This window comes from Tiliqua scincoides, chromosome 6, assembly GCF_035046505.1.
Source record: "Tiliqua scincoides isolate rTilSci1 chromosome 6, rTilSci1.hap2, whole genome shotgun sequence".
NCBI lineage: Eukaryota > Metazoa > Chordata > Lepidosauria > Squamata > Scincidae > Tiliqua > Tiliqua scincoides.
This window is the reverse complement of record NC_089826.1, coordinates 9431189-9458296: the sequence shown is the minus strand read 5'-3', so window position 1 is coordinate 9458296 and position 27108 is coordinate 9431189. Positions and strand designations below refer to the sequence as shown.

General features: G+C 45.4%; 1 protein-coding gene across 1 annotated transcript in view; it reads right to left on the bottom strand.

The window, feature by feature from the left end:
- Nucleotides 1–19584, bottom strand: part of CFAP299 (cilia and flagella associated protein 299) — a 304423-nt gene extending 284839 nt beyond the window's left edge. The window contains exons 1-2 of the mRNA XM_066632747.1: nt 19465–19584; nt 1901–2031 (exon numbers count right to left, since the gene is read on the bottom strand). Coding sequence (XP_066488844.1) covers nt 1901–2031; nt 19465–19584 — 251 coding nt within the window. The remainder of the gene's footprint in view (nt 1–1900; nt 2032–19464) is intronic.
- Between the last annotated feature and the right edge of the window lie 7524 nt (nt 19585–27108).

Sequence of the window (27108 nt, the reverse complement as noted above, 5' to 3'; positions counted from 1 at the left end):
CTAAATGTAAGAGCCACCACTTTCAAAAAAGTGCTCTTTGCTCAGTTAACAGGGGGTAAAACATCCCCTTCTGCATTGTCATTGAAAAGGAGGCCTGTTCTCCATGTCATTGGGTCACTACTGCTAAGAGCGACTACAAGATTATCATTTAGCCAGCGCAAAGAGACAGGAATACAGTTAAAGGATAGGGCCATAGCTCAGTAGGAAAGCACCTGCTTTGTATGCAGAGGGTCCCGGGTTCAAGCATCGCCAGAGAAAAATGGAAAAGACCCGTGCCCAAACCGTGGAGTGGCACTGCCAGTCAGCATAAAGCATAGTGAGCTCGATGGATCAACAATTTGACTCAGTATACAGGCAGCTTCATATGTTTAACATGGGACATCAGACAAGGGTTGAAAGTGAGATGAAAGATAGCACCACATGACACCCACTTCTCACCCTCTTCTCAGCTATTAGTTCAAGTGAACACTTTGCCACAGCATTCAGCATTTTTACTCAGCGTGTGGTTGGTCTGTGGAACTCCTTGCCACAGGATGTGGTGATGGCGTCTAGCCTAGACGCCTTTAAAAGGGGATTGGACAAGTTTCTGGAGGAAAAATCCATTACGGGGTACAAGCCATGATGCTTATGTGCAACCTCCTGATTTTAGAAATGGGCTATGTCAGAATGCCAGATGCAAGGGAGGGCACCAGGATGAGGTCTCTTGTTATCTGGTGTGCTCCCTGGGGCATTTGGTGGGCCGCTGTGAGATACAGGAAGCTGGACTAGATGGGCCTATGGCCTGATCCAGTGGGGCTGTTCTTATGTCCTTATGTTCTTATTCTTTTCAATTCTGAAAGTTTGTCTCCACACAAACCACAATTATTTTTACAACTAGGACTAGAGAACGGCCAATTGCTTCAACAGCAAAATCAATGTTTCCAACTTCTGAGGCCCAAGGCACACTGTGTTTCTGAATTAAAGCTGGAGGTGTACTTCACATTCATACCCCCAAATTTTTAATTTTAGGGTGTGAAAGAATTAAGATGCATTGTCTCTCAAGAAGAGCCCTTGTGCGATACAGGCAAAGTCATTGATATGAGTGTTTTTTTCTTATTTGAAAGAAAAATTGAATCCCTGGGATCACTTCAGGAAGGACTGGAAAAGGCCCCTGCCCCAAATCCTAGAGAGCCACCAGCTGTCAGATTCTTTAACACAGGGGTGTCAAACTCATTTCATACGGAGGACCAACCAGAATTGATGATGCTTGCAGAGGGCTGGAAGTGATTTTGTTAAGCAGAATGCAACATCATCAAGCAGGTGATGACCAGAAATAAGCAGTTATCACTTAGGAACTCATTAGCTGCAAATAACAGAAGAGAAAATACACGAATCTTGATCATATTTTGAGGTATGGGAATGCCCAATTATCATGCAGGCCACGCTTTCAGCAGTGACACCTCAGCATTGCTCAGCAACTGAGAGCCTGAGGGCCTGATAAAATCCTTCTGCGGGTCACATCCGGCCCCTGGGCCTTACATTTGACACTCCTGCTTTAACAAATGAAGCTATTTTATACCGAGTTAGATCACTGGTCCCTCTAGCTCAGGACAACTCTCCAAGGTTCCAGTCTAAGGTCTCTCTCAGTTCTACCTGAAATAGCCCTTGCGCATACAAAGTATGTGCTCTCTCACTGAGCTACAGCCCCATCTCAGAAACATTTGATGCTAGTGGCTCTGAATTTCAATTAATATATTTAAAGTCTTGTGCAAGGCTAAGGATTTGATGCCAATTCCTAGAAGTCTGACATCGTCTCACTTTTAGACAGTCCCCAAGGCTGCACTTCTAAATGCACACTGAATAATCTTTTGTTCCTGTTCTCCCTAATCTCATGATATGGCTCATTAGCTCAATCACTTACTTTTGCTGGTGTCTATCAGAGAACCTGGAAGCCTCTGCAGCTTGTTTCCTTGCTATGAAGTCCTCCCTTTTCAGCACTTCTCCGCTTCCTCGGAAGCCCAGCTCCACCAGCTGGCGGGCCATTTCTTCATTCTAAAGGAGCAGATCAGCTGGATCAGAGAAAACAATGAACTAACAGTGACCAGCACAGAAGGCAAAAGTGCACACCCTTGTGCACACTTTTGTCCAGCTTGTTGACAGGAGATGCATTTGCACTAATGCTCACTTTAGTCGAAATCATCTTTGTTCTGCTTGCTCATATCACATCTCAGTACCTGAACATTAATTTTTCTAAAGCTCAATTTTTGTTAATTAAAATTCGTTTGTAATTGTGAAAGCTGAATTTATGCAACTACACCTGTGTGTCTAATATGAATTCAGCAGTAGCTGTTGCTTTTTGTAAACCACCCCTGAGTCTTCCACTTGTTCTTCCTTAGATGGTATCATAGTCCACAAAGGGCAGAACTTTTTCTGTGGTAACATCAATTCTTTCTTAGGGAAGCCTGCTGGACTCAATCTAACCTCTTAAACCCTCTAGCGAGAATAAGGCTGTATGCACTTTATGGGGCTTAAGTTCTACTGAACACAATGGGACTTACTTCTAACTAGACATGCAAAGATTTGCACTATAAAATTTTCCTCTTCCAAATGATGTTTGGGTTTATTAAGAAGATGTAATTTCAAGGTTGATGCTTCAGGTAAGATTTATTTGTGAGGTTTTATGCTATTCTTTTATTCAGTAGTGGTTTAAGTTGCCTTTTTATTGCTTTTAACATTATTCTGAGTTCCTGAATGATAAAAGGAAAGGATAGAAATACAATCACTCAATGAAAATACTAGTTAGTTAACCAAAAAAAGCAGATGAGATTAATGTACTTTGGTCCAAGATAGAAAGTGGAGGAACAGTTCAAGGTATCATTACAGACACTTTCTATAGATAGCAGATAAGGGTTATTAAAACGTTGTTTCTTTAAAAAAAAATCCAATCACAGATAGTATTGTTCAGTCTGCATGGGGAAGGAGGGATAGCTCTCTCATCCTTGCACTAACCATGCACATAGGTTGCTCTTGTTTTCATTTTACAAATGGGGTGGAGAAAGAGCAGTTTATCAAAGGCCATGTGAAGGTTATGTACCAGAACTGGGAATCTATTCTGCATCTCCCTTATTCTAGTCTGACATTAAGGCTACCAGGCCTTGTCAATAAAAAAAATCATTCTCTGTAGAACAAAACTTCTGTTCATCAATTGCTTCAAGGGTTGTTGCTTTAAAAAAAAATAGTCCCAATTATTCCTAATATTTAAGCCACTGCAGCAATTATGTTGGGTAGCAGACTAGCCACTTTCCACCAGGGAATGCCATTTGCCCTATAGATGCTCATGGTGGTTGCCATTGTCCATGTGCTTCATAGATACAACAGCATAAAAAACACAAGCAGCAGGACTGGGGTTCCAGCTGAAAGGTTTACAGCAGTATTCTTCAACCTTGAGGCTTTGCAACCCCATTTGTGCAGTCACAACCCCATTTGTGGAAACATAGCAACTTACAAAAATGAAAGAGGTTAAGGATCACTGGACTACTAGAGCACCACCAGGTAAATGTATTTCCAGGTAAGTGTATTTTCTAGTAGCTAGACAGCAGTGGGTGTCTGCTGGTGTTCTTTTTCATCTTTTTAGATTGTGAGCCCTTTAGGGACAGGGAGCCATTAGTATTTGATTTTTCTCTGTAAACCACTTTGTGAACTTTTAGTTGAAAAGCGATATATAAATACTGTTAATAATAATAATAACAATGATAATAAATGGGAAGGCATCTGGTGTACCTATTCAGGTACCAGGAGATTGTGTCCCAATATTGCTCAGATTCTTAGCAACTAGAATAGCTTTCACTAGTTCCAGGTTTCATGGTAACATTTTCTACTCTCTATAATAAGAATATTTGGCTACAGTGAACAGTGCTAGGAGGATGTAATGGGAGCAGGGAGTGGACAGTAACAGGGGCAAGGAGTGGGCAGGTAGGATCCAGGGATCCCCAGTGGATCCCCAGTGTCATAAGAACATAAGAACAGCCCCACTGGATCAGGCCATAGGCCCATCTAGTCCAGCTTCCTGTATTTCACAGCGGCCCACCAAATGGCCCAGGGAGCACATCAGATAACAAGAGACCTGCATCCTGGTGCCCTCCCTTGCATCTGGCATTCTGACATAGCCCATTTCTAAAATCAGGAGGTTGCGCATACACATCATGGCTTGTAACCCACAATGGATTTTTCCCTCCAGAAACTTGTCCAATCCCCTTTTAAAGGCATCCAGGCCAGATGCCGTCCACATCCTGCGGCAAGGAGTTCCACAGACCAACCACACGCCGAGTAAAGAAATATTTTCTTTTGTCTGTCCTAACCCTCCCAACACTCAATCGTGCTTTATTTATTGGGATTGTGGCACAAAAAAGGTTAAAGACCACTGCTTTAGATTGTAAACTCCTGCAGGAATGGTATCTTTGGTTGTGGTATTCTGCAAAGCTCCAAGAACACAGACAACACATTTATTCACGAGATGCTACATGAGAAGTGGTGACAAGAAAACGGTTTGACATGCTGCATGCAGTTTGCAATAACTAGTTGTAAACTTGTATGCTATGGAGCCAGAATTCTCAAGTACACACTCCTGCAATATGCAATTCTCTCCTACTATGTGCTCAATGGAATCATTTTAAACAAAAGTGAAATCATATCTCCATCTAGTGGAAATCTTGAAGAACCACACCCCAACTGAACTCAACACACCAATATCATTCTACAAATTTCCATAACCTGCAGATGCAACACAGTGACTGCTGTGAATAGAAATGGAGGTCACCAGAGGTCTTTAAATAGTGCCCCAGCAATCCAACCCCATTCTACACTGTGCAAAGCACAAAACAGATACTGCAAGACAAGGGTTATAGAACAGTTGCAGCACTACTAAGTCGCTGTATTCAGGGCATCCGAGAGGAATTTTATCAAGGGGTACAAAGTTTCTTTGGGGCCCCTTTGTAAAGGAGGAGGGGTGGAACAGATCAGGGGAGGTGGCGATGGGTGAGCAGAATGGGGGCAGGGAGGGGGTGAAACAGGGTGGAAGGGAGGGTGGAGGGGAGGGTTCAGACAGCTGGAGAAGTCCTTGGAGCCCAGGTCTACCCAAACATGTGGCATTGGAAGCAAGACACGGTAATATGGAAAACCAAACACTCCTAAGTATCTCTAAAACTTTTTAAATACAGAAAATTATGCAGAAAATTGGCATCATTATATTTAGACTCCCACTAGAATGGAAAGTTCTAAAACTTGCTTCTCCAGCAGCTCTGGTTGTGCAGCTGTGTCCCTGAGCTTCTATACACTCCTTCATGGTAAGCAGATCCATGAGATGAAGAGCTACTGTAGCAGGTTCGCTTCCTTCCAGATTTGACACTGTGTTAAGAAGTGTCATGTATGCATTCCTCTAACCCAGTATATATGGCTTGTCAGTAGCTGCAGCTACACGCTTGTGGTAGTGTCCCCAGCACCCCACGTGGACAACAAGTCTGAGTAGATAAGAAAATGTAAGATCCCAGGAAATTTCTGTGCCCCCTCCCTTGACTCCTGGGCCCCTTTTTTGACCCTGGGCCCAGGTACAAATTATCCCCTTTACCCCCCTCTCCTAGGCCCTGGCTGTACCGCACTAACACAGCAGCACACACAAAATGTTGCACTGGTGCATCAACTCAAAGCTGCACAAAAGCATCCCTCAAGGGCTTGGGACAGGCAATCAGAGACCATGATAAGGACCGTTGTATCCACATCAGCAGAACTTGGTATGCTTTTGAGTAAAGGTCCATCAACCAAGCAGACCCCCCCCCGCCCCAAAGAACAGGCAAGTGACAACCACCACCATGGCATAGTATTGTTCAACCACATACATCTTCCCAGTACCCATGTGCCCATGGATCTAAAGGGAAGGGAGCAAAGAGCATCAAGTACAAACAGCACGTCAGAAGCAGAATGCTGTCAGGAAAGACCAAAACGCAGTACCCACCAGGAATCTGATACAAACTACTGTAGCTCACAAAGAATGAAGAGTGGTGCAGCCCACAGATTCAGGCTGGGAGGGGACTGCGGCCCAAAAGACAAATTAAGGAGGCTTCCATGACAGCCACCCCCACCGCAGAAAATGGCATGTGCCTTGTTGGCACAGCTGCAACAGCGCTGGAAAATTCGTTAGGATTGGGCTATTACTAACTTCATTTATATCCTGTCTATAAGTCACAGACAAATCAAGATGGCTTATGAATGTTAGAGAGAACAATACATGAGGAGGCCACTGTCTCTCTTCCTCCTGCAACCCACCTGCCTGCTCACAGCTGAGCCATGTCGTCGTCCGTTCCCCCCGCCCCAAGTGCACTGGCACAGTATTTCCAGATAACGAGAACAGAGTCACAGAGGTAGGGGCCAATTCTGCCCCTGGCAGTAAGCAAAATTCGAGGATAGAGAATTGGAGTATCAAGAGAACTGACTGTCACTAGTGCATACAAAACTGAGGTCTACACCCCTTCTTCCAAATTAAGCCATGTATCTGGCATATTGGTTGAAACTAGTAAAAGGCACTCTTGGCCACAGCAGTCCATGGATATCCAGGGACAGTTCTGAAACTAGCATCACTCCCAGGCTGCATACCTGCTTCTTCAAGAGAACACCACCATCAAAAGTCAGCCAGGTACCACTATCAAGAATCACTGACAAACAGAACCTCCATCTTATCTGGATTTCGTTTCAATTTGAAAAGTTTCCATTTGTTCACCTTCACCCAGACCAAAACCAATTCCAGACACTGGTTAAGGGTTTTCACCCTCTCCCTAGGATTCTTTGTTGAAAACAAAAGGTAGAGTTGAGAGTCATCAAAAAGGCCAACCCAGCCTTGAGGCTAACCAGAGCATTTGATTTGGGTGGTGGGCTAGGAAAGGTGGCAAACTATCAGAGGTGCCTTGCACCCTGCAACCAACCATCACCACCCAGCCCACTCCCCAGGGGCCTCTCAGGCCACTGCTCCATCTTCTTTTCACTTACTCCCCTTTGAAGGCAAGCAAGAAAAAGGCAGAGGGTCACAGTTTATTATCTAATCCAATTCTGCTGGATTGGGGTCATGCAGAATTGTGCTCATGGAGCTGGAGGAGGAGGAGGCAAATTGCGTAATTCTGTTTCTGATGGTGCTCCATGGAAAGACCTGCAAGAAGAACACTGCCACTTTCTTACCTCCTCTCCCAGTCTGTTGGGTTGAAATGAGGAAAATCTTTCCTATTATTCCCACAAACACAGGCCAGGACCGTGCAGACCCTCCAAAGAAAAATTCAAATGACATGGAAAGCAAAACTGCAATTTGCAGCTTGAATAAATTATCAGTCTATTCTTAGTTTGCATATCTGCTAATTTTGCATACTGTTAGCCACAAGGAGAAACAAGATGCTGCAGAGAGGACTGAAACCCTACCTCACTCCTCATCACCAAGGAGGATACACGGCCATAAGAGCCAGAAGCTTTCTTCTTTCTCTGGCGTGAAATCTGAGCCCGGTATGAAATCCTATGCTTACACAGCGCAACTGCAGAACACAGCATATTGTTCCATTTGACCCCAAACAGCCATCTCCAGCCCTTCTACTAGGCAGGGTAAGGCAGCCCACCTCAGGTATGAGTAGCAGCCCACCACCAGATGGCTTAGCTACCTTCTGAGGACTGCAAGAATAGGGGAGTTCCAACAATCTCACAGATCACAGAGTATATCACTTGTGGGCTGTTTTTGACTGGGTGACTTACATGTTGCAAGCCTGTTCCAGGCTGGTTCTTAAGCTGTTGCCTGGCCAGTCCCTTCATTTCTTTTTATTTGAAATGTGCATGAAAATACAAATACAAATACGACATTTGTACATGATGCTGGATGCCTGCTTAGGATAGCATAACCCAGGACAGTAGCGTGGTTCCGGTAGCAGGACTAAGGGCACGCAGGGTTCCCTTTAAGAGTTGTGTGTGCTGCATGGAGCCCTTTTGTGACTGCACAACAGCAGGGCATTCCAAGATGCCATCACCACGTCACTGCTAATTTCTAGGTAGCCAAGCTTTGAGCTGCATGGAACTTGGCTATGGGATGTGAGCCATTCCTCATTAGAGGAAGTAGCAATGGCAAGAGGCCTCAGATCCACAGGCCAAGAAGGCCACTCTTTTGATAGTGCAATCAGCCTTTCTACCCACTCTGCCAGGCTGGCGGAGATGGAGCCTTGCCTGCTCCTGGGGAAATTCCAGGGGCAACTACACCACGCTCCTACAGCATATTTGACCCTGGGAACAAACACCACTTCCTTGGAGCTTCCGAACACAGAAAACAAGTTGCTAGGAACACAAGAGTAGTATCTCCAAACCTACCTGCCCTCACCAAATTTATGGCCAAATTCAATCAAGGAACCATGCTCATGGAACACCTGGCCTCGTAAGCTACCAAACCCTCAGCAGGTGTGAGAACAAAGGAAGCACCCAGGTATGGCCAAGGACAAGCCATCAAGGAAGATCAAGTAACAAAACAAGGTGTCTCCTGCCCCACAAAAGATGCCATGGGTGAAAAAGATATAAAAAGCTGAGTCACCAGACCTCTATGTCTTTCATCCCTTTCTCTTGGCACCCTTGCCTCATGGCCCCTACCACAGAGCCAAGGGGTCGGGAGGGGAACATATGCCCCAGGGAACCACACCTGCAGGGGCAATGGCGACTTCCTTGCCCCTGCCACCTTCCTTGTCCCATTTGGAGAGCTGGGGAGGCCACTTGTGGCCTCCCTGGCACTCAAAAGGCCTTCAACATCACTTCCAGTTTTCACAGAACACTGGAAGTAAGATTTAAAGTCTTAGATTTAAAGCGTAAGATTTAAGAAAGTCACGCACAGCCTCCTCCAGCCCTCAGAAAGCCCCCAGACACGGGGGGGTGGCATTCTTCTCACTGGGTGGCAGTATTTTGCAATCCTGTGTGCTACAGGGAACAGGATCCCCAGTGGCTGCAGCAATGGATTGCACCCCATCCAGCATAAACAGAGAAGCTTGATCTTTGGTGCATCCTTGCTCCTGACCCACAAGCACCACTCTGTCTTTCCACGTTGGACTCATGTGCAGTCATGCCAACGGCACTTAGTGCTTCTATAATTTTCCTCTTCCTAATGTGAGTGCATTGTGGTATGTGTGTGATTTTTGGTTTAATTGCTTTATTTTGATTCCCCTTCCCTACCAGTCTTAAATTATCCCCACAATAAGTTCATTTGTTGCACCTTTCAAACTCAGCCTCTTCTTCATTCCCAACTAAACCACCAAGTTCTGCCTTTGGCCGCTACACAAAATTCCAATACATGCTAATTTTTCCCCATGTGTGCGTGTTAAAGTGTGTTTAAAACAATCACTAACAGAGCTCAGAAACTCCCAGTATGCTTAAGCCTGGCTATATTAACTCTCCAAAGGAGAGCAAAAGAGCTCATTAACCACATTCAAAAGTCAGGGGAAAAGAGAAGAGGGACTTCAGCTAAAATATAGATGTCTTCCTAGCTTTCCATCTCATTTACCATCCCCGCGTAGTTGTCAAAGCTCAGCCAAAAGCATGCAGATTTGACTTTGATGGCAGAAACAAATTGAGACTTGATGGCTCCCTGCTGAAAACAAGCCTCAAAGTGGTAGTTGTTTTTAAGCTATATATAAACCTAGCACAATAAATTCCTTTAGGGTATTTTAAGCATTTTTAAATGCTAGCATGCATACTCCCAAACTTTTTTGCACTGGGACCCACTTTTTAGAATGGTTGGGTGGCAACCTTCAGTCTGGAAAGACTATGGTATAAGCCTACAGCACCCAGTATTCCCAGGTGGTCTCCCATCCAAGTACTAACCAGGCCTGACCCTGCTTAGCTTCCAAGATCAGATAAGATTGGGCATGTGCAGGGTAACAGTTGATAATCTGTCAGAATTCACTGGAAGTAATGTCATTAACCTGGAAGTGATGTCATTGCCAGAAGTGACATCATCAATTCAGGCTTCAAACCTAAGCTCTGATCAGCCAAAGGTCCCATTACACAGCATGTTTGTGCTGGTTTTTGGCATAGTTTGGAATGCAAACATTCCAGCTTGGAAGTCAAAGCTTGGAAGTCAACACGGATCCTTCTCCAATCACACAGCCCTTCGCCCTTTCCAGTGTCCCATCTTCCCACCTATTCAGGGCCAAGCACCATGTCTCTCCCCCAGTAGGAGCCTGTCTTGCCCAGCAGCTCTGTAACCTATATTTTATAACAATTACAATAACAATAACAGCTCTGTATTTACAATGGTGGCTGAGGAAAGTGCTACATGACCCAGCTTGTGGGTCCCAACCCACAATTTGAGAAATGTTGAGTTACGTTAATTATTAACAACATGCAATATATGCATGCAACAGGGTTATTCCTATCATGAGGCACTATAGCTCACGCCTGAGCCACACAGAGGACATCAGCTATAATGCAACTTACGACCATCACCAGCCAGCTTGTTTTCTTAGGACAGGTATGCAATATTTTCAAAAAACAAAACAAGTTAGCCCTCTCTGTAGTATGGTCATCACCAAGAACAGGAAAGAAGTTAATAGGGAGTGGCTCAGCAGGTCTAATGTAATCTGTGGACCACTTTCTAGAACAGAATAGTATAACTATGCTAGAACTAATTATTTTTCACATTTTATGCCCTCCTCCCTCCAAGGAGCTCAGGGCGGTGTACATAGCTCTGCCCCTCCTTTTGTTCTCACAACAACCCTGTGAGGTAGGTAAAGGTGAGAGATAGTGACTAGCCAAGGTCACCCAGGAAGCTTCATGGCTGAGGGGGGACTTGAACCTGAATCTTCCTGGTCATAAGAACAGCCCCACTGGATCAGGCCATAGGCCCATCTAGTCCAGCTTCCTGTATCTTACAGCAGCCCACCAAATGCCCCAGGGAGCACACTTGATAACAAGAGACCTCATCCTGGTGCCCTCCCTTGCATCTGGCATTCTGACATAACCCATTTCTAAAATCAGGAGGTTGCGCATACACATCATGGCTTGTAACCTGTAATGGATTTTTCCTCCAGAAACTTGTCCAATCCCCTTTTAAAGGCATCCAGGCTAGGCGCCATCACCACATCCTGTGGCAAGGAGTTCCACAGACCAACCACACGCTGAGTAAAGAAATATTTTCTTTTGTCTGTTCTAACTCTCCCAACACTCAAAGTTCAATTCCTAAAGCACTACACCAAATATTTACTTTCCATACTTTTGATCATGCCTCTAGTCAGTACTGATCATAATTTCTTAACCTCACAAAAGTCATTTGGCAAGAGACACAAGACTCCAGAACCTGATTCATTCCTGAAACACAGATTTACAGATTCTACTCCATGTGAATCCCGTGAGTCAGGCCAACATTGTGATCTTACCTACATCCTCAAAAGATCACTCTGAGAATGCTCTTTAAACTCCCCCCTTCCTTTGACTGGACCAAATATTTTTTATACCACAGCCTTGCTAATACTGACCCCCTTTGCCTATCACTACTTTTCCTGCCATTTGCTTTTGGGGGCTCTTGATAGGGCTACACCTTTTAACATAGCCACCCACAACCCAAACTGTATCATACAATATGTGCAGAGTGTCTGCCAACACAACCTCAGAACTTTTGAAAGAAACCTCAGCCCACATAACCTGATGCAACTGTGACCCAATTCATGCTTTTGAGTCAGGTTTGTAGTCCCAAAGTCATTCCCTTACAGCTGGCTTCCAAACTCCATCAGTTAATATATGGATATTACGCTACATAGATACAATGGATCACATGGGTACTTTCCATGACAACATGCGCTGCAGGAGGGACATGGCAAATATTCACAGGACCCAAACACCCATACATTAGTGGCATGGGCAGCTACAGAGATCAGCTTAAAAAGAAATTCAAGGAAGGACATTATATGAAAAAATAAGAAGGGCAACTAAAATGACAAGGGGAGTAACAACATAAGAAGAGCCCCGCTGGATCAGACTCTTTTGCCAAATTCCTGCTATAAGCTTGCCCTAGAGAACCTATGCCCACTTTAGGCTAATTAGCTCCCCAATAACAGCCATTTTCTGCACTGCAGCACTACTGGACCCCACCACTGGTAGCTCACCTGTTCAACCTGCAGAGGTCCTCCTTCCTCCCCAATCCTGCCAGCAACTTCTCCAGCCACCACAGCAACAACTTGGCCCTCAGCAGGTCATGGGAGTGGCAGTCACATACCAGACTCCAGCAGTCTCTATTCCAGCAAATCCTCAGAAGTCTATTCACTCATCTGTTCATTAGTCACTTAGTCCATCAGCCAGTCCATTAATCAATCAGTTTAGGTCTCCAAGCTCCTTCCTCCTGCTCTCTCAATCTCTCCAAACTCCTTCCTTCTATACCCACCAAACTCTACCTTCTCCAGGTGCTGCTTTTATACTTTAATGACCTGGCTACCTCTAGTGGTTGCAGCTGTGCAGCTCACCCACTGCTAGTTAGAGCCTTGGGGTTAACCCTATGCTTGCCTGCCAGAGCAAGGGATCACTCTTGTCACCATACCCTATCTCCTCTAGGGATCTTGTGCATTTCCATTACACAAGTCAAAAGCCCACCTAGTCCAGCTTCCTGTACCTCACAGAGGCCTCAGGGAGCACACAAGACAACAAGAGACCTGCATCCTGGTGCCCTCCCTTGCATCTGGCATTCTGAGGTAGCCTACTTCTAAAATCAGAAGGTTGCACATACACATCAGGGTTTGTAACCTGTGATGGACTTTTTCTCCAGAAATTTGTCCAATCTCCATTTAAAGGCATCCAGGCCAGATGCCGTCACCACATCCTGTGGCAAGGAGTTCCACAGACCAACCACACGCTGAGTAAAGAAATATTTTCTTTTGTCTGTCCTAACTCTCCCAACACTCAATTTTAATGGATGCCCCCTGGTTCTGATATTGTGAGAGGGAAAAGAACATCATCCTGTCCACTCCCTGCATAACAAACATTTGAAACTTTTTCATTTATTTAAAAAATTAACTAAGATATGATCACGATTTCTAAAACTACACATGATGGGGAGAAAGTGGATAGAGATAAGATTTTCTCTCCCCTCATCACACGCAATCTTAGGGTCTTCCAATGACATAGATAAGCAGCAGATTCAAAAAAACAACAGGAAGTACCAGAACTTCTTCACACACTGCATAATTTATGAAATCTGCAATCATAAGTTATGGTGACGGCCATGATCAATTTTGCTTTATCAAGTAACAAGTAAAAGGTATCAAAGCACTTTGGTTCCACTCCTTCCAAATTTGTTATCCTTCAGACTTTCCCATTTTTAATCTCAAAAACAGGGCTTAACACTCCTCTTTATAAAGAACCACGCAGAAAAAAAATGTTTTTAGTGAGCTCTTAATTCATTGCTCCACTGAACCAGCTAATTATATTTAATATATCTAATTCTGAGCCCAATCCATGTATCTCCTCACACATGATTTCGGTTGTCAGTTGCCATGTTGGTCTTATGACTCATCTCCTCCCCATTCTGGTCTCCAGCATGCCCCCAACTTCCCTCCACATTCTCAACTATCTCCTTAAATACTTCCCAGAAACGCGTGCTTACCCTTGGACTCTCATTGCCAAAGCACAACAGCCCTGGCGTAGCATAATAGAGAGAAGCCACAGGAAAGCAAATGGGGAAAGAGAAAAAGATTGATGAAGGACAGTGACCAGAATATGTTGTGCAGGTCAGAAGTGGAGATAATAAAAAGAGCTGTAAGATTAAACTGTATTGGAAACTTTTTTTAAAACCAGCTCTTGGTGCCATGGCAAACACTGAGTAACAGAAAAATTGTTTGTACTTAATTTTTAATGTTTCTTATACAATTAGGAGGTGCTGATTGCAACAGTAATCTTAGATTTTTTATTTTTAAATTATCTTAAATTTTGTGTCTTTATTTTTCACATTTTTATACCACCCTTCCTCGAAGGAGCTCAAGGGAGTGTACATAGTTCCCCCCCTCCTTTTCTCCTCACAACAACCCTGTGAAGTAGGCAAGGCTGAGTAATAGTGATTAGCCCAAGGTCACCCAGGAAGCTTCATGGCTGAGTGGAGTTTTAAACCTGGGTCTTCCAGGACTGAAGACCTGCAACTCCCAAACCACTGCACCATCCTGTCCTTTTATCTATGCCAGGGGTGCCCGAACCCCGGCCCTGGGGCCACTTGCAGCCCTTGAGGCCTCTCAATGCGGCCCTCAGGGAGCCACCAGTCTCCAATGAGCCTCTGGCCCTCTGGAGATTTGTTGGAGCCCGCACTGGCCCGACATAACTGCTTTCAGCCAATTATGAGGGCAATTGTTTGACATCTCACGTGAGCTGTGGGATGATGGCTTCCTCCACTGCTTGCTGTTTCCTCCACTGCTTGTCTGTGATGCAGTAGCAGCAGCAAAGGAAAGGCCAGCTTTGCTTTGTGCACGGCCTTTTATAGGCCTTGAGCTATTTCAAGACCTTCATTCATTCATATAAGTTCATCTGTAATATATTCATTTATGTAAACTTACGTAAATTTGTTCAAATTTTAAATGTAAATTAATTCTTTTTTTCCCTGGCCCCCAACACAGTGTCAGAGAGGTGGTGTGTCCCTCCTGCCAAAAACTTTGGACACCCCTGATCTATGCTATTGCCAAACACATTGTAATACATGTTGTATTATACAACTGTGTAGCGTAAATTGTGGCTAAACTATTGATGCTGTGCCAAAAGTAGTGGCATTTTTTAAATCCTTGCACCAAAATTAAGCAACATCAAAATATTCAGATAAACACAACATTGTTACACAGTGTAATGCTAACCAGAGAACGCAATGGGTTGAATCCTAAGGTTGTATCCACATGCTGAAGGCAGTTCATGTAAGCAAGTTTCCACAGCCCTCTGTGCCCCTCAAAAATCTGCTTCAGGTGGTCAGAGAAGTTTCTAGAACAGGACTGCAGGGGGCAAGAAAGGTTGCCACATTAAGCAATGATCACCCACCGTCACCCCACCTTGCGCAAATAGAAGTACCTACTGTTCACTGAAGAGACAGCTGGAGTACAATCCATTGTCTTCACACCCACATCTGGTGTGCTCCCTGGGGCATTTGGTGGGCCGCTGTGAGATACAGGAAGCTGGACTAGATGGGCCTATTGCCTGATCCAGTGGGGCTGTTCTTATGTTCTTACATAATGGAAGTACGGCAAAGTGAGAGAGAAAGACCAGCTCTGGGGAAGGTGGCTATTTTGTGTTTTAATTGCAGCATTAGAGAGGATGGGTGCAGAGCTTTTGACAGAAAGGCAGAAAAGCCCTTGAAAGTTGGCAGGTCATTCAAAATGGCCGGACAAGGGCTTGCGATGTAACTGGCAATGCATGTCACATCACATATACTCCTATAGTATTACCATTGCAACCACCGTCCCCACAGTAATATACAGATGTAACATTTGTATGCATGCTTGGCTAAGACAAGCCGTTAAATATTCAACAGCAGAACTTTGTGACATCATTCTATTGAAGGTGAGCAATAACTGCGACAGGCACTTGCCAAGGACAGCAACAATGTCTGGGGGTAGACATTGGTAGAATGCCTATGTTGTAGAAAGCACTCTTTTAATGAAAGAGTGAAGGCATGTTACAATTCTGATCAGCTTTGAGCGAAAGAAAGAAAGAAAGAAAGAAAGAAAGAAAGAAAGAAAGAAAGAAAGAAAGAAAGAAAGAAAGAAAGAAAGAAAGCCCATAGTGCCATCTTAAAATTGTTTTAACTATTATAGCCTCCCTTTTCCTTCCTCACAGGTGGGAACTCCAGGAAATGTAATTCTCCACCAAACCCTGAATAATAATTATTGGCACCGTCAGAAAAAAAAAAAAAAAACATAATTCCTTGGTGCTTTTGGCAGGAACCTGAACAGTTACACACACTTATGTTCATTTAGATGGAAACAAAACAAGAATTCCTTGAGAACAAACTTTGATTCAAGGGCTTTAAAAACAAGGGTGGCTCCACAGCTAAAGCCTTGTAGGGCACTTGCCAGGAGCCCACACCCATGCGGCAGTAAGGCTGCACTGCTGCTACGCTCTCCCACATTCCATATGGCCACAATCTATGGGGATATTTAATGGGCAATTGTGGCAGAGCAGCAGGATGTTCACCTTCTCTCAGTGCCATTTTACCATTCTCAGATGGCCTGCCTCCTCTTTAAGCCCTGGGCCCCAGTCAAGCTCACTAGAAGGAAGTGGAAAGCAGCACCAGTGAACCATCCTCTCCATTACACAAATCTCAAATGCCCCAGTCCTCCTGCATACAGCTGCAGGTGGAGATCAAGCTCATCTATCTGCTGCCCAGTTCTCAGGCACTGGGCAGAAAGGAGGCTTGATTGTGTGAACACACATGCTTTCCAAAGCATGTGAAGAAAATGTCTCACTAAGGGCTCTGAAAGAGCTTTTGCCTCAGCTCTTTGGCAGAGAGGCCACAGCTCTGGAATCAATAATACAAAAGTCCACCTCTGCAACCCACCTGTACACTGTAACTCTAGGAGAGAGGTCATAAGGCTTTTGCTGCTTTCTGACTCACAACCGAGGCACCTGCCTGTCACCGCTACAGAAGAAAAGAGACACAGACACAACCTGGAATCACTACTGCCACCATAACTACTTCAGCTCCACTGAGGGTGGACAGCCTGAAGTACTGCTGTCCAAGCGGACCAACTCATATCAAATGATGGTGTTCACTTCCCTCACAGCTGCCCTTCTAGTGTCCAAAGTCAGACCTAAGAGGGTCTCCATTTCTCCCCTCCTTGCCCAGAAGTGAGAATTTCACCATTTGTGGCTTTTCTCATCCTAGTGGTTCTAGGATGGGAAAAGGTGCACCTGGCAGGATCTTTCCTTCCATGCAGCTCTTAAAGGTACAGCAGTCTCTCAAGAAGAAGGTCTTGCAAGGTGATGCCCACTTGGTTCCTTGGCCTAAAGCACTCATCTCTTTCTCTGACAGAGTGACTAATCTGGTACACCAGTGTTTCTCAGACTGTGGGTCAGGAACCACAAGGTGGGTCACAAGCCTAATTCAGCTGGGACCCCATTCATTTTCAATTTTTTAAATATATCAGACTTGATGCTACCATGATATGCGACTGCATTTGGGGAAATGTGACACATCTGTACTTTTAACAGGCTACTATGGATTTACTCCTGGGTAAGTGTGGGTAGGATTGCAGACCAGGGTTGTTAAAAATTTTCCTGCTTGATGATGTCACTTCTGGTCATGACATCACTTTTGGTGGGTCCTGACAAATACTTATTCTAAAAAGTGGGTCCTGGTGCTAAAAGTTGGTAGTTTATGGAACCATCCTGGACATAGTATACCTACATTTCAGCACATCATGCAACAAAGTCTCCCATGATATCTTTGTGGATACAATGGTAAATATGGGCTCCATAGTACTACTGTTAAGTGGATTCAAAGCTGATTCAACAACCATTCCCAGTGAGTGTATGATATGGCTATACATCAACCAGGAAGAGATATTGGGCCCAATCCTATCCAACTTTCTAGCATAGATGCAGCCATAATGCAGCCCAGAGGTAAAGGGAACAAATGTTTCCATACCTTGAGGAGGCTTCTGTGACTGCCTCCCCACCACAGGATGCAACACACAGGATGCAGTAGCACAGCTGCACTGGCAATGGAAAATTGGATAGGACTGGACCCATTGAGAGGAGTGCCACAGGGCTCTGTTGTGGGCCTGCTGCTGTTCAATATTTTTATAAATGACTTACATGAGGGGCGAGGGGATGCTTATCCAGAAGTGACCTCAGGGCCTAATGGCACTCAGGACTGGGTGACATAGTGACACAGCAACATCACCCCCCTGCATCAATGCGTCATCACGCACCTGTGCCTGACACCCACCCAAAATGGCTCCATTTCTGAGCCAAACAGAAGCAAAAGAGGACGGGGTGGGCCCAGCATTGCTGCGCTCACTGCTTTAAGCAAGAAGCACTGCATCCCATTCCCCCCACCACACAGAGAGCCCAGGAAAGACCTGGCGCACGACAGAGCCCCCCGGCCTCCTGCATCATACACCACTATACTTATCAAACTTGCAGATGATATAAAGCAGGGGGGAGGGATAGCTAACACCCCTGGAATACTGAGTCAGGATTCAAAAGGATCTTAACAGTCTCTACCCTTGGGCCCATACAAATGAAGTTCAACAGAGTCACATGCAAGATCCTGCACATATGAGCAAAAAACAAAAAAATCAGAGGTACATGTATAGGACAGGGGAAACCTGGCACGGCAGCAACATGCATGAAAAAGATTCAGGACTCCTAGCAGGGCCTAAGGGCGCAATCCTAATCCCTTATGTCAGTGCTTTCCAGCACTGACATAAGGGCAATGCAGCTTTGAGGTAAGGGAACAAACATTCCCTTACTTTGAGGAGGCCTCTGTGAGTGACACCCAACTGCAGGATGCAGCACACGTCCCATTGGCGCCGCTATGCCAGTGCTGGAAAGTACTGACATAAGGGGTTAGGATTGCACCCTGATTTGAACATGAGCCAGCAGTGAGATGTGACTGCAAAAAAAGTAAACGCACTCATGGGCTGCATTCACAGAGGCACAGAGTCCAGATCACAAGAATAAATTCCACTCTATACTGCGCTAGTCAGATCTCACTTGCACTACTGCATCTAGTTTTGGATGGGGAAAAGCCCAAGCATGGCCGGGAGCCCAGGTCTACCCGCCTGGAAGAGGTGGAATAGGAGCCCGGGGGGGCGGATCCTATCCAAATTTCTAGCACCAGTGCAGCCGCAATGCAGCCCTGAGGTAAGGGACCACACATTCCCATACCTTGAGGAGGCCTCAGTGACTGCCTCCCCACCAAAGGATGTAGCACATGCCCCACTGGCACCATTACACCGGCCCTGGAAAAGTGGATAGGATTGGGCCCCAGGTGTACAGCTGGTTTATCTGGGTTCCAAGTGTGGACAGCAGCTGAGATCTACCCACCGAGCAAACCTTGGCCATGGAAGCCAGTTCAACTGGGAGCCGGGGTCTAACTGCCTGGTTGACCTGGGCTCTGGAGTTAAGGCAGTGCTCATAGCCTGCCCCCCATAGAAACACTGGATCCGCCCCTGCCTGGAAGACAGCAGTATGATACAGGGTGCATATGATAAAGGTCAAGGGTGCTCCTGGGTGCGCATTGTGCACTTAGCACCACCAGAGGTGCACACCTAGGAGAAAATAAAGCAGTGCAACCGTGAGAGGCGCCCCCAGGCATATCCCCAGCTCTGATTCCTGCTCCTCACATCCAGGCGCGAAGGCTGCAGTCGCTGTTCCCCGCGCGGGAAGACTGCACTCTGTGCATGCCCAGAGGCACTCTCGACTCCTTCCCAGGCAGAGAGAGAGGGAGGGAGGGAGGCGCCTCCTCACCTCCAGGTAATAAAGGTCCTGCGTGGTGATCTGCGAGTCCAGGTAGTCCTCGTAGGTGTTGAACTGGGTGATGATGTGGTCCAGGGCGGCCCCGGCGTCGTCGCCCTCCATCCCCGCCATCCCCGCCTCCGGCCTCCCTCTCCCCGCGTCCCTGGCAACCGCGCAGCCAGGGCTGGACCACCGCCGCCCAACGCCGCCCGCCCTCCCGGAGCAGCCAATCGCCGGGCTGCGCGTCAGCCCCGCCCGCCCCGAGCTCCGCTCTCTGCATCCTCGGCGCGCGAGCGGCAGCCTGGCCTTCCTGGCGCAGCATCAGCGCACGTGTGGCCTTCCTCGGCCCAAGACGCGCCCGTCCACCCATCGCCCGCCTGGTCTCCCCGGTGGGCAGTCCGAGTGGCTTGCAGAGAGTCCGTGTCCAGGGTCTGGCTGCTGCCTGGCCTTGGGCAGCAGAAGCAGAATCTGGGCAACTTTTCCGGGGTGCCTTAAATTCTATTTATTTATTTGGGAAATTAATCTTAATTTTAAAATGCTCAAGGCGACTCACACAGCCAGTACAAGTACAAAGTATAGCAACACACACACACACACTGTAGGGACGCTGTCACGAAGGTGCTGGCAAACCACGCCACCCGTGATTCAGCCTCCTTGCCTCAAACCTAATCAACAAAAGGCAGACGTGGTGTGGGAGGATTAGCTTGTTTGATTAGGCAAAGAGAGTGTCTGGAATGAGGGGGAAGAGGGAATAAAAATAAAGAGCTCTGGAAAAAGAGCAAGAGATCTTGCACCAAGCCCAGCCCTCGTCTCTCTTATTCATCTCTATTTGAGATCCCATATTCTGTATTCATCTCTATTGAGATCCCACAACACACACTTTTTATTATATTTATACACACACACACACACACACCCTGGCTGCAACCTGGCCTTAGGCAGCAGAAGCAGAATCTGGGCAACTTTTCGGGGGGGGGGGGGCTTAAATTTTATTTATTTATTTATTTGTGAAATTAATCTTAATTTTAAAATGCCCAAGGCGACTCACACAGCCAGTACAAGTACAAAGTATAGCAACACACACACACACATTTTTTATTATATTTATACACACACACACACACACACAGACATACACCCTGGCTGCAACCTGGCCTTAGGCAGCAGAAGCAGAATCTGGGCAACTTTTCCGGGGTGCCTTAAATGCTATTTATTTATTTGGGAAATTAATCTTAATTTTAAAATGCCCAAGGCGACTCACACAGCCAGTACAAGTACAAAGTATAGCAACACACACACACACACACACATTTTTTATTATATTTATACACACACACACACACACACACACCCTGGCTGCAACCTGGCCTTAGGCAGCAGAAGCAGAATCTGGGCAACTTTTCTGGGGGGGGGGGGGGGCCCTTAAATTTTATTTATTTATTTATTTATTTATTTGTGAAATTAATCTTAATTTTAAAATGCTCAAGGCGACTCACACAGCCAGTACAAGTACAAAGTATAGCAACACACACACACACATTTTTTATTATATTTATACACACACACATACACACACACAGACATACACCCTGGCTGCAACCTGGCCTTAGGCAGCAGAAGCAGAATCTGGGCAACTTTTCCGGGGGGGGGGGCTTAAATTTTGTTTGTTTGTTTGTTTGTTTGTTTGTTTGTTTGTTTGTTTGTTTGTTTGTTTGTTTGTTTGTTTGTTTGTTTGTGAAATTAATCTTAATTTTAAAGATTAAAATTGGGCATTTTAAAATGCCCAAGGCGACTCACACAGCCAGTACAAGTACAAAGTATAGCAACACACACACATTTTATATTTATACACACACAAACACACATCCTGGCTGCAGCCTGGCCTTAGGCAGCAGAAGCAGAATCTGGGCAACTTTTATTATTAACAGTATTATTAACAGTATTTATATATCGCTTTTCAACTAAAAGTTCACAAAGCGGTTTACAGAGAAAAATCAAATAACTAAATGGCTCCCTGTCCCAAAAGGGCTCACAATCTAAAAAGATGCAAAAGAATGCCAGCAGACAGCCACTAGAACAGACACTGCTGGGGTGAGATGGACCAGTTACTCTCCCCCTGCTAAAAAAAAGGAGCACCCACTTGAAAAAATGCCTCTTACCCAATTAGCAGGGGTTAGCAACTTTTCCAGGGCAGCTTCAATAATATAATATCATATAGATCTTATTTATTTAAAAGATTAACATCCCACCTTTCCCATGCCAAAGCAAATGCCCAAGGCAACTAACATAGCTTATTAACAAGTACAAAGTATAGCAACATATATATCTTTATCTCTCCCCCCCTTTATCTCTCTAGTGGGCTTACAAAGTGGCTTTACAACAAGTCAAAAATGTCCCATGTCCTGGTTGCAGACTGACCTTAGGCAGACATAATCAGAATATGTGCGACTTTTTCAGTGCAGCTTACATAAGATGAAAACATAAGAAAAGCACTTGTGTTAATGGAATATATATATATATATATTCGCTTTTCTTATATTTTATATCTATATCTATATCTCCCACTTTACCCACTTTATCTCTGTAGTGGGCATTCAAAGTGGGCATTTCCTTTCCTTGCCTTTCCTTTGCTGCCACTGCTGCTTCACAGATGTGAAACAGTAAGCAGTGGAGGAAGCTCTCATTCCACAGCTCACACAAGAGGTCAAACAGTCGCCCTCAAGCTGAGAGCAGTTGCATTAGGCCAGTGCGGGCTCCAGCAAGTCTCCAGAGGGCCAGAGGCTAACTGGAGACTGGGAGCTCCCTGCAGGCCACATTGCGAGTCCCCAAGGGCCACAAGTGGCCCCCGGGCCGGGGTTTGGGCACCCCTGCTCTAGAGTAATTGCACTCTTTAAGGCAGTGGGTTCTCACACATTTAGCACTGGGACCCACTTTTAAAATGAGAATCTATCAGGACCCACTGGAAGTGATGTCATGACTGGAAGTGACATCACCAAGCAGGAACATTTTTAACAATCCTAGGCTGAAATCCTACCACACTTACCCAGGGGTAAGTCCCATTTTAGGAGTAAGTAACATTTTATCATTGTTAAAATCATATATATATAGTAGCCTGTTAAAAGTACAGATCTGTAACATTTCCCCAAATGCACACACATACCATGGAAGCATCAAGTCTAATATATTAAAAATAAAATTTTGAAATGAATGGGGACCCACATGAAATTGGCTCACGACCCACCTAGTGGGTCCCGACCCACAGTTTGAGAAATTTTGCTTTAAGGCTTTAGCCACAAGCTCTGTTCTCTTATGGTACCTTGTTGTATTGATGCTCCTCTCCTGTTTGTTTATTGGACCTCACACCAAGCACACCTTAGATGTGAGGCTTAAAATTTGGTTAGCATATTGATGTGGAATTAGTGAATTAGTAGTGTGAGCACAGAAGTACAATTGAAACTGCAATCCTACCCACATTACCTGGGAGTAAGTCCTATTGATTATCATGGGACTTACTTCTGAGTAGGCATGCAAAGGCTTGGGATCTAAATCCTGTGCAAGTGTACTCAGAAGTCAGTGTGAACATAGTAGTTAGTAGTTGGCAACCTTCAGTCTCGAAAGACTCTGGTATCGTGCTCTGAAAGGTGGTTCTGGAACAGCGTCTGGCGTGGCTGAAAAGGCCGATTAGGGAGTGACAATCCCTTCCACACTGGGCTCAAGTGCAGTCTGTCCCTGGTCTGTCTCCCTGGCTATGGGCCTTCCCTCTTTGCCTCTTTCCCTCAGACTGTTGGCCAAGTGTCTCTTCAAACTGGGAAAGGCCATGTTGCACAGCCTGCCTCCAAGCGGGCCGCTCAGAGGCCAGGGTTTCCCACTTGTTGAGGTCCACTCCTAAGGCCTTCAGATCCCTCTTGCAGATGTCCTTGTATCACAGCTGTGGTCTACCTGTAGGGCGCTTTCCTTGCACGAGTTCTCCATAGAGGAGATCCTTTGGGATCCGGCCATCATCCATTCTCACGACATGACCGAGCCAACGCAGGCGTCTCTGTTTCAGTAGTGCATACATGCTAGGGATTCCAGCACATTCCAGGACTGTGTTGTTTGGAACTTTGTCCTGCCAGGTGATGCCGAGAATACGTCGGAGGCAGCGCATGTGGAAAGCATTCAGTTTCCTCTCCTGTTGTGAGTGAAGAGTCCATGACTTGCTGCAGTACAGAAGTGTACTCAGAACGCAAGCTCTGTAGACCTGGATCTTGGTATGTTCCGTCAGCTTGTTGGACCAGACTCTCTTTGTGAGTCTGGAAAACGTGGTAGCTGCTTTGCCGATGTGTTTGTTTAGCTCGGTATCGAGAGAAAGAGTGTCGGAGATAGTTGAGCCAAGGTACACAAAGTCATGGACAACCTCCAGTTCATGTGCAGAGATTGTAATGCAGGGAGGTGAGTCCACATCCTGAACCATGACCTGTGTTTTCTTCAGGCTGATTGTCAGTCCAAAATCTTGGCAGGCCTTGCTAAAACGAGCCATGAGCTGCTGGAGATCTTTGGCAGAGTGGGTAGTGACAGCTGCATCGTCGGCAAAGAGGAAGTCACGCAGACATTTCAGCTGGACTTTGGACTTTGCTCTCAGTCTGGAGAGGTTGAAGAGCTTTCCATCTGATCTGGTCCGGAGATAGATGCCTTCTGTTGTAGTTCCAAAGGCCTGCTTCAGCAGGACAGCGAAGAAGATCCCAAACAAGGATCTTCCACTTCCGTACTGTCTGTGGGGCCTCATTCACACATATGGGAGGAGGTCAGGGCAGGAGGTCTGGCTCAGTTGGTAGAGCTGCCGCCTTGTATGCCTGAAGATCTGAGGCCGCCAGTTCGAAACAACCGGAAGTACCTGAGAACTGACGACACGGTGAGATACTGATGAGCTGACCCTCTGTGGCAGAGAGGAGTTGCCGTCAAGTGGAGCGTGGGAGGCAAAGGGCCAGAGAGAGGCCAGACCGGGAAGGAATCCAGCTGGAAGGAGGAGTTCTATGGAAGACTAAAACTATTCCATTGTAAAAATCCCTACGGGGGTTTAGAACAGCCTGCCTATTATTATTATTATTATTATTTTGTTTGGGGTTTGTGTGGTTTGTGTGTATCAGGTTTGTGTGGGGTTTGTGTGTATCAGGAAGTTGAATAGGGAGCAGTGGTGTGAACATGGTGTTCTAGTTATTTTATATTTATCTTATTATTCTTTGTATTTTCTGGTTTTACGTGTTCTTAGCTGGCTTGTGAGAGCTTGGTCCTGAAAGGCAGGATATAAATGTTTGAGGCTACAATCCTTATACACACTTTCCTGGAAGTAAGTCCCATTGAACACAATGGAACTTACTTCTGAGTAGACATGCATAGGTTTGCGCCCTAGAGAAATAAGATACTGTGTTCAGTGGGGCTAATTTCAGATAGGAAGAGGGTGACCAGATGTCCTTACCATAAAAGAGGACAAGGCAACCCAAAATGTTGGACATGATAAAATAAAAGCTAAAAGTACTCGTGTACTGATTTCATCTGGTTAATTTAAACACTATATTATTATTAAATTTAAAACTGTATTACATATACTTTATTACATATAATTCATTAATTACAAGAAGGCTATGCACTGCCTACAGGGTCACAGGGAAAAAGAGGGCACTTAAGTTCTCTAATGCTCTGGGCCAGGGTATGTTAGAGACCACCTACTCCTATACAATCCAGTTTGTCTCCTTAGGTCATCGGAGAAGGCCTTTTTACAAGTGCCACTGCTCAGGGAGGTAGGTGGGGCGGCAGCAAGAAATAGGACCTTCTCATTAGTGGCACCAATACTATGGAACTCCTTCCCTCTTGATTTATGAACTGCTCCCTCTCTTGAAACTTTCCGGTGAGGCCTGAACACATTTCTTTTTAGACAAGCCTTTTTAAGTTTCTGGCCTTTTTAACATTTTACACCTTTTAATATCCAGTTACAGCCTTCGGGCCTTTTAAGAAACTGCTGCCATTTGCTCTTTTTACACCTTTTTTCTGTTCGCTGTTTTTAAGATGCCTTATTATGAATTGTGCTTTTATCTTTGCTTTTAAATCATGTTTTAAATCATGTTTTTAATTGTGTTTTATTATTGTCGTAAGCCGCCTTGGGTCCCTTCGAGGAGAAAGGCGGGGTATAAATCAAGTAAATAAATTAATAAGTTCTTTTCCAGGACACGAGGTTAAAAAAAAAGAGGACGTGTCCTGGAAAAAGAGGGCGTCTGGTCACCCTGGATGGGAAATGCACCTTTGTTGTTAAATGAAGCAAGTTCCTTTAGGAAGAGGCAGTAGCGCTTAAGAGATCCTATGTACTCTTAACAGCTTTAGAAATTTAAACACAACCCATTAGTTAAAAAATACAGGGTGTCTCAAGAAAATTTACGCACACTTTATAGGGTCAAATATCGTCGTTGGCAACCTTCAGTCTCAAAAGACTATGGTATCGTGCTCTGAAAGGTGGTTCTGGAACAGCGTCTAGAGTGGCTGAAAAGGCCAATCTGGGAGTGACAATCCCTTCCACACTGGGAGCAAGTGCAGTCTGTCCCTGGTCTGTCTCCCTGCTATGGGCCTTCCTTCTTTGCCTCTTTGCCTCAGACTGTTGGCCAAGTGTCTCTTCACACTGGGAAAGGCCATGCTGCACAGCCTGCCTCCAAGCGGGCCGCTCAGAGGCCACAAATATATTAAGCTATAATTCACACATATACTGCATATAGTGTACGCAGAAGCAGTGGCTTGACCCAGTTAATTAGTGAATTAGCTAATTAGACCACACGCTCGAAATGTTCCCCACTGGTGTCTGCACTCTGCTGACATCATTGAATAAAGGCTCTGCAGGCATCCATCAGTGTGTGTGCTGGGATGGTTCTACGCATCTCTTCAATTGCTTCCCTTACAGCCCAGTCGTAACCAGCTTTCCAGCACTGGTGCAGGCATCAGTGGCGTAGCTAATGATTGTGTAGCCCATTGCCAAACTCAAAATGTTGCCCCGCAAGTGATGTCAGAACCGGAAGTGACATCATGGCCTGGGCTTTTTAAAAAGTGAATTGGGAGGAACCCACCTCCTCCCCCCAGTAGCTCACGACCCACTTGCTCTGCTGCCTCCCCCAGTCGATGGCATAGCTCAAATCCTAATCTGCTACCCACAGTCAAAGAAGATTTTGTAGCCCCCCCGCATGATAAAATCAAATTTAATTAAGTAAAAAAGTAAAAAGTTATTGGTTCCATGCTGTATCATAATAACATCTCATTGGCACTCAGAACAATCAGTCTCATAGGTGAGTTTGGAGTTAAGCAAATCCACTTTTGTTACACAAGACAGTTGTTATTTGATGGTTAATTGGCCATAACTTTTGATAGAATACAGATATTCCAGTGCAGTTTGTTTCATTGCACTCTGCATTAAATTACTTTTCCAATGCTATATAACATGGTGGTATTCATACCTACCATTTCACAATTTTGGTCACTAGTGTTAAGCTCAGTCTGTTGCCCCCCTAAAGTTTGATGCCTGGTGCAACTGCTACCTCCTTAGCTACGCCACAGGCAGGTGTGCCAATGGAGCACAAGCTGCATTATGTGGTGGTGAGGCAGTCATGAAGGTCTCCTCAAGGTAAGGGAATATTTGTTCCC